The sequence below is a fragment of the Penaeus chinensis genome, chromosome 6 (genome assembly GCF_019202785.1).
Source record: "Penaeus chinensis breed Huanghai No. 1 chromosome 6, ASM1920278v2, whole genome shotgun sequence".
In the NCBI taxonomy this organism is placed as follows: Eukaryota; Metazoa; Arthropoda; class Malacostraca; order Decapoda; family Penaeidae; genus Penaeus; species Penaeus chinensis.
In genome coordinates, this window is record NC_061824.1 from 33,229,222 (window position 1) to 33,238,239 (window position 9,018).

The following is a 9,018-nucleotide window of genomic DNA, read 5'->3' on the forward strand; positions in this document are numbered from 1 at the left end:
TATTGTTATTATTATCATTACCACCATTATCGTTATCGATATCATATCATTATCATTATCATCATTATCATGATCATCATCATTATCTTCCTTCTCCTTATCATCAGAACCACCATCATCATAATCATCATTATTATTATGATTATTATCACTATCACTAATACTATTACTAATATTTATTATAATTTTCATTATTTCTTTAACTATTTACATTTATATGTTTTATTGTTATTACTATAATTATCATTATTATTATTATGATCATCATTATTAGAATCATTATAATTATCATTATTATTATTATAATTATTATTATCACTATCATTTTCGTTATTATTACCATCAGTATTAATTCCATCACTTTTATTGTTGCTATTACTATTGTTATTATTATTGTTGTTATTGTTATTATCATCCTTATTATCATTATTATTGTAATTATTATTATTATTGTTATTATCACCATTATTATTATTGTTATCATTAATAGCATTGTTATCGTCAATAATTATTATCTACATTAATAGATAATCATTGTGATTATTATCATGATTATTATATATAGTGCCAAAAATAATTGAACATTAAATCAAACTGTTGATGTGAAGCGTTAAAAGTCATTTATTCTCTAAGGCACAACGTAAACTTTTTCTCCATAAGTTACTAATGAAGAGCCTAATTCATGGAAGTTTTTCCTGTTATTTTACCGATTCCTTTGGTTCTATAAGAGGAGAAATTAAAATGAATAAGCACTGTTTATATTTAGATCGCTTGTTGGGTTGTACGGTGTTATCGTCTAGTGCAAGTTTTCAAGTGTATATAATTTCAACTGACTGATGTATAGATATTGGCTGTGTTTTGCAACCGGACACGCGCTTTATAAAGTTTGAAATAAAAATTTGCGAATTGTTTGATATATGGCGTGTCACATCCGTAGATTTGTACATTGTATCGCGTGACTCTGCGTATTGTTTTCATTTTCTTCAATTTAGTTTGTATGTTGATGATTTATGTATTTTCAAATTACTTCATTTCTAAGTTATTTCTAGTTCTCTTAATTTAATGGTTATTTGCATTTTGGTCAGCACGGTCTTTCAAACTCTTTCTCCATGACTGATTATTACACCCAACACAATCGCGACTTCTCGAGATTCTCCTCATTGCGTATTTTGAAACTGTGATATGATACTAAGATATTTATCAAAAAAATTATTTTGATTTACTAAAAAAAAAAATTGCTAGAAAAAAAAAAAAACGTTTGTAAATAAACCATTCCTATTATTAGCTGTTTTGCCCATTTGGGAAAATATAGTCTAAGTTTTCATCATGTGTTTGAGGATTTAAAAAAAAGACACAACTGTGGTCCACAATATATTATTCTTGAATTACAAGTGTAAGATTTTTTTTCCTCACTTCTAATAACCAAATTTGCAATTAATACTCCAAGTATGAAACAACATACTGTATATGAGAAATGGAAAGAATGCAGTTTACTAAGTACAGTGATGCAACCAGGGCTATGCCTCTCCACAACCTGGTCCTCTGCCTTGGAATCAGTCATATATGCATCAGGAACTAAAAAAATCATTGCCAACACTAATAAGGTCTCTTCAGATGATCACAGACACACAAAGTTTTATCACGGGTGAACCTTTTGAACATATTTCTCGTGTTCAACGGATAGAGGAGCGCCACACTACACACGGGCCAAGAAACATTGCTTTTTGGTGCTTCCGAGTTGCCTTCGTCTTTCCTAATCAGTCCATGTAATTTCCTTGCTTACAGCCAAACGATACACAGTTCCATATCACTTTCTTTTTTGCTTTAAATCCTGTAATGTATGCTTCATCCGTGCTTTCTCCTTTAAAAGCATGTTGGTTACGGACGTTGAGGAAGCCCAAGACGTTGAAGATTTCGATTTTCATTCCCGGTGTTGCTAGTGAGGTGCTGACCTATTTAGAAAAGCTCCAAGACTTTTTCCTTTGACTAACTGATTATTTCCTGTAAGTCTAATTGGTTTTCTTCCACTGGATTAGACTTTATTCCTTAGCATCTGTCTAACATGGCTTCCATTTACTGACACAGATATGATATATATTGTTAACACTAATATATTGCTGTGAATCCGGTACATGCGAATACATAACAGAAGTGAATTCATATTCAAGTAATTACTGCAACAGCGACGTCTTTACTTAACTAAGACCCTTTCATCCGTCACTGGTCTGTCGATCACTGAACACTAGCAAGGAATCTGCCGTTGATGAACATGCTAAAACAACAAACTTTGGTGTTCGTGATGAGCTGCGTCCATTGGCGAAACCTCCACGTCACTGAAGGTATGACTTCAAACAAAACTGGGGAGTACTTTATGTTTTTTTTTAAATATTTGTAAATGTCCCTGACCGGTTTAAATCTATGGGCATAGCTTCAGTCGGCCATGTGAAGCAGGCAATAGTATCGTTACAGTTATACACAATTATTATTTTTTTCTTTCTCACAGATGATTTCCACTCGTCAATATGGTTCATGAACGTGATCTTATCATGAACAAATAGACTTAGTGTGCACACACATTTCTATACAAGGCGTAGTGGATTCACAACGCACTTTAAGATCACAAGTTCTTTCACACTCTAATATTTCTCCCGAAAGTTCGAACTTCACGGTTCACACCAAACGAACCACCGATGCTTCGAACACATGAACCGGAGCATCACATGTCCTGCGTTATAACCACTCTGTATTGTTTTCTTCTTCGCACACGAGTTAAGAGAGCACTTCACACTTGACCTTGGTGAAGAGAGTACTCGTGCGCGCGCAGTCGCAGATTCGCTAGCGATGACCCCATGTAAGCTCCGCCCATTTGACCTGCTGTGGGCATTCCACTGCCGTACGTTCCGCCGAGTCCTGAAGGAAGCAAGGTCACTTATTTAAAAAAAAATATATATATTAAAGGAGAAAACGAAAATGAATATTAGAAAATAATTTATATTGAACTTGAAAGAGGTAATTAGAAATGAACATTGAAAAATAAGTGTTATTGGAGTTTTGTTAGTTTCGTGATAGTAAGTATTAGAAAATGTATATGATTATAAAAGAGAGAATCTTTGTTTATATCAATCCAGTTTGAACAAAGAATTAACGCGAATAATTTCGAACACTCCAAAGGCAGAAGACATTAAATACGAATTAATAAGAGAAGAATAAAATAGACGAGACAAGAAATAATAGAGAAACTGAAATGAAGATGAGGAAGAAAATGAACATCAAAAGAAAGAAAGAAAGAAAGAAACGATAAAAAATATAGAAGAAAAAGAAGAAAATAATGAAGAGTGACTTTCACCTTGAAAATACGCACTCACCGGGTGGCAACGACGTACACATGGGCGTGGGAGAACTGGTGGGCGTGAAGTGTGAGAGATAAGGAGGCGTTGCTCCGCCCACGCCTCCTCCGGACCCCTTCCACGCCCCTACGCCCACGCCCACCGTTCCGTAGCCGCTGTAGTCACACATGGCCATGCCGGTGTTGCCTGAGGGACGAGGGGTGTCATTAATTTTTGGTGTGACTTGAGTTATAATTATCAATAGTGATATTCTTAACAGTGTGGAAGATGAGGGGGTTAATAGGGATGATGTAAGGAGTATGTATGATTTACACACACACACAAAAATAATAAAATCTAGATACTCGAAGTCTGTTTATTGGAGTGTGCATTATTTTTTCAACTGTGCTGTCAACACGGTAGTATTTTTTATCATTCAATATATTTATTCCATAGAAGTGAGTTAGGCAACTCTGGTTAATTATTCATGATACAGACAATATTACTCGTAAACACCAAGATCACGCAAACATAGATTATATAAAATACATCCCCATTTTAACCCTTTAAACCAAAACACAAAAATAAACAATCTTAAACCAAACTAAACAAAATCCCCCAAGAATTAAAACATAATACCAACACTCCTCGCTTTTTAAACCGAGACCAGCTAATCATCAGTGATAGCCGACGTACCCGAGGGCCTGGGCGCGAGGGGCTGCTCGACGGGACCTGTCGTGGGCGTGACAGAAGGGGGCGTGTCAGCTGGCCGGAAAGTGGAGGACCTCTGCGCCAGGACACTTCGCTCGTTGCGTCGGAACTTGGCGCGGCGATTCTGGAACCAGACCTGGGGGAGGGGCAGAGAGAGAGGGGGGGGGGTTGCTTAAGATGTTCGTGTATATGAGGATAGTAATGGTAATAATTATGATAATAATAATGATAATAATGATAGTATTATTAAATAGTAATAGTAATAATAATAATGATGATGATGATGATAATAATAATAATAATAATTATGATAATAATAATGATAATAATGATAGTATTATTAAATAGTAATAGTAATAATAATAATGATGATGATGATGATAATAATAATAATAATAATGATGATGATAATGATAATGATAATGATAATGATAATGATAATAATAATGATGATGATTGTGACAATAATAATGATAATGATGGTGATGATTATGATAGTAATAATAATAATTACTATTATTATAATAATAATAATAAAAATAATAATAATAATGATAATAATAACAATAATAATAATAATGATAATGATAATAACAATAATAATAATAATAACAATAACAATAATGATAATAATAATAATAATAATAATAATAATAATAATAATGACAATAATGATAATGATAATGATAATAGTAATAGTATAAAATAGTAATGATAATGATAATAATAGAAACAACAACAACAACAATAATAATAATGATAATAATAATAATAATAACTGATAGTAAATCAAGGCTTGGGTGTGATTCCCTGTGAACTCATAATAATTTTCAGACAATGAAGGCTTGATTACCATACATATAGCAAGAAAAAAAAACAAAAAAAACTATACACTTCGAGTAGATACCATCGCATGTTTGAAATCCCTACGAATAACCATGTTGATCGCCTACTAAGGTCAACAAGTGATGCGCAAAGAGTGGATAGAATTTGAAGTACCTTTTGCTAGGGTCTCATGCGTACTTTACTTGTGATGATGATAGTCATATTAGTAATGATGTGAATAATGATAATGATGATGATAATAGTAATGATATTGGTGATGGTTATAAAGATAATGATAATAATGATAATAACTATGATTATAAAATTAAGGATGATAACAGTAAAGAAAAAGTGTAATAATTATTGTACTCATCATTACTATTACCATCGACAAATGTTGAAACATTTAAAGGCTCAAACGATTTCATAAAATCTCTCCTTTTTATATGTTTTTTTTCGGATTTGACAAATTTCAAAAGGCCTACAAACTGTAGGATAAAACATTATTACGGTTTCCGCAAAACAAATTTCGCAATGCAATATATGAGATAGGAACAGAACAATGTAATGCTGTGACTGCAAGAAACACGTTTGGATGCAGGCTGTATTAGCGGGTCGGTGCATCATGGGGAAGGAACCAAGTGTAAGCGATTACTTGGTCGTTATACGCAAAACGCAAGAATTATACGCAAGAATTTCATGCTTTCTCATGTGTTAGAAGATATATATAACGGTATACTGTATCCTAAATTCGAATGCAGTGTGATAGTATGAGCATATATGTAACAATGCCTCTCTTCGTCTAAGTCGGGGTGTCAGGATGAGCAGGCAATCAGTTTTACCTTTTGATACACTACAGGATATAAACATGTCATAACCAAATGTGTAACATAATACTATCATATTATGTTATTGATTCAAATGTATCAAAGCTTACATAAATTACTGAATTAATCACTGACTACTTTTTACTGTAACATTACTATCAAAACAAGGCTCGGGAGTAATTTTCTGTCTCCAGGCAATGAAATCTTTAGAATACAGCATTATGACTGTTTTTTTTTCCTGAATTCGAAATCGTCTATAAGATATGTCTACGGAAATTAGAACTGGGTAAAGGCTGTGTTGGCAGGTCGGTTAAACATACAGTGTTGAAGAATCTTAGCGTTAACTTTCCACTGAAGAACACGAGTTAAAAACTTGCACACGATATCTCAGAGTGCCATGTGATAGAAGTCTTTCCAGCCACCTGTTATTTAACGGTAGAGCTATGTAAATCTCCCAGCTCTTTGTTATACTAGAGGGTATGGTTATTTAATATCCAAAATTCGGAATGCGATATGTAATATGGTAGTATATCATGTATAACTAGCCCTGCTCGGGGTTGGGCAATACGCCGGGGGGGTATATGTATAGGTGTATAGGTTTATGTATGGCTATGCCTTTCCAAGTGATGTACAAGGAGAAATAATCATTTATATCCCAAATGTGTAATGTTAATATCATGAAATAATAATATGTCCATACATCAAATGCATCAGAGCCAGCCCACGCTTGTCCAGTTAGCCAGGGTGGTTAATGAAAGTCAGACCTAAACTAACCTGCACCTAAAGACTCAGGAGTCGGTGGGCCTAAGTTTGAAATTTTAATAAGCTCCAGCGTCAGACGTATTATTACCCCAGGTGAGGCTGCAAATCCATTGATTTAACTGCATGCCAAGTTGTATGCATCTTTCAGTGAAGAGATGAAATTGGAAAAAGGAGTTTGTTTTGAGTTGCTAAAAACGGCTTCTTCATTATGCAGATCTTAGGATTAAAGATTCGTAACGAAACAAAATTCATTTGTTCTCCTTGTCATTTACAGGCTAAGAAAAGGAGATGATATATCCACAATATGTTTACTCGATTTTTTTTTATGTCAAAAAAAAAAAAAAAAAAAAAAAAAAAAAAATCACAAGAAAGTCGTAAGAATATCACAGTATATCTTTATTCGGCGCAATCACTGTGATAGTAAGATATCAAGTTCAGTTTGTATAATGTGTTTAAGCACACAAGCCGCAGGGGAACGTCAACATTGTCATATAAACAAATAAAGCTTGTCACCCTGACATATCACTAATCAATTGGCTGCGAGATGCGTTTGATATTGCTAAACAAATGGCTCAATATCATAATTCTTATAACTGACCTTCCTTTAAAAGCTCAATATCATGATTCCTACAAATGATTTTCCTTTAAGCTTAATATGATTTTTTTTTTTATAATTGATCTTCCCGTAAGACGTCTTGTCCTGTTTGTTACACAGGAAAATAGATAATTTCTGGACCACCCATTATGATGCCGGGAAAATATATCGATGCGATATATTCAAATCCATGTGACAGTATGGCAATGCAGAGTATTGTCAGCTATGATCTTATCACTTAATTCAGAATAACTATTACACAGGGAGGAAAGGATTTAATACTATAATTTATGCCTACATATCTTACGTTCAAACTTGTGGATTCACTTCTGTTTTATCTATCACTTAGTATCCAGCACACACACACACACACACACACACACACACACACACACACACACACACACACACACACACACACACACACACACACATAAGAACACACTAACACTTTAAGTGCCGGATATATTCGTTTAAAAGCATGTATTTATAGGCATAAAACGTGGGATTAATTAAGGAGTAAATATAAAACAAATATGTTAACAATTATCAAATTAATGCCAACCGCATGTCCCTAATCAAGGCTTACTCTCTCTCTCTCTCTCTTTCCTCTTCTCCCTCTCTGTCTTTCTCTCTTCCTTCCCCCTATCTTTCTCCCTCATTCTTCGCTCTATCTTAATCTTTCTCTCTGTTTCTTATTCGTATCATAATCTTTCTCTTCTTCTTCCCTCCTCCTCTTTCTTTCTGCCGTGCAACCTCTCTATCTCTCCTTCCCTCTCTTTCTTCCACTTTTCTTAATTTTTCCCTTTCTTTTGTTTTCTCCTCCCTTCTTTTTTGTCCGCACAACCTCTCTATCTATCTCTCCCTCTTCTTCTTTACCCTACCTTTATCTTTCCGTCTCTTTCTTTCTCTCCTTCTTCATTTCCCTCTCTCTGGTCCTCTCGTGCATTATCTCTTTCTCACTTCCATTTGTCTTTATCTTTCCCTCTGTATCTCCCCCTCTCTTTCTTTCTCTCCTTTGTTCCCCTCTTCCTTTCTCTTTCGCGAACCCTCTCTATCTCCCTCTCTCCTACTTTTATCTTGCCCTCTCTTTGTTTCTCTCCTTCTCCCCCCTCTTTCTTTCTTTTTTCTCGCGCACCCTCTCTGCCTTCCTTCCTCTCTCTCCCTCTCTTTCTCACTTCCCCCTACTTCCTTCTCTTCCTCACTTCCCTCTGTCTATATTATCCTCTCTCTTTTTCTCCCTTCCCCCTTTTTATTTATTTCTTCCTTTCGTCCCCCTCTTTCTTTCTCTTCTTCGTTCCCTTCTTTCTTTTTCCCTCACGCACTCTCTCTAGCTCCCTCTCTCCTTCTTCCCCTTCTCTTCCTCACTTCCCCTGTCTCTATTTTCCCTCTCTTCCCCATCTCTCTTTCTTTTTCTCTCGCGCACCCTCTCTACTTTCCTTCCTCCCTCTCCCCTCTCTCTCTCTCTTCGTCCCCCTATTTCTTTCTCTTCTTCGTTTCCCTCTTTCTGTCTCTCTCGCACACCCCCTCTACCTCCCTTTCTCCTCCTTTTCCCAACCGGTATCTTTCTCTCTCTTTCTTTCTCTCCTTCGTTCCCTCCCTTTCTTCCTCTCTCGCGCACCCTCTCTGCCTCCCTCCCTCCCCCCCTTCTGTTTCTCACTTCCCCCTCGACTCTTCCACACCAAAAAATACAACGTTAATGTTTACATCTCAGACCACCACGGTAGGTTTGCAGTGTATCCTCGGGGTGATTCATTACGCTATATTTAATGACAGAGGCGATTCTGACGTTGATGGTACTTCTTAACGGGTATCGTGTACCGGCGAGGAAGTAGTAGGAAGGGGAGGCAGAAAGATGGATAGAATGGGTGAGAGGCAAAATGGGAGACACCTGCTTGTAATGTGTGTTAGTCCTCTGGTATCAATTTCGTGAGCTCACCTGAATCACCTCCGGAGGCTCGAGGTTCATCAG

The 9,018-nt window shown here is 35.7% G+C and overlaps 1 protein-coding gene across 1 annotated transcript in view; it reads right to left on the bottom strand.

Annotated features, from left to right (window-relative positions):
* Nucleotides 1-1,358: 1,358 nt before the first annotated feature.
* Nucleotides 1,359-9,018, bottom strand: part of LOC125026700 (retinal homeobox protein Rx2-like) — a 72,946-nt gene continuing 65,286 nt past the window's right edge. Inside the window, exons 3-5 of the mRNA XM_047615330.1 lie at nt 4,023-4,173; nt 3,366-3,533; nt 1,359-2,910 (exon numbers count right to left, since the gene is read on the bottom strand). Coding sequence (XP_047471286.1) covers nt 2,783-2,910; nt 3,366-3,533; nt 4,023-4,173 — 447 coding nt within the window. The 3' untranslated portion in view covers nt 1,359-2,782. The remainder of the gene's footprint in view (nt 2,911-3,365; nt 3,534-4,022; nt 4,174-9,018) is intronic.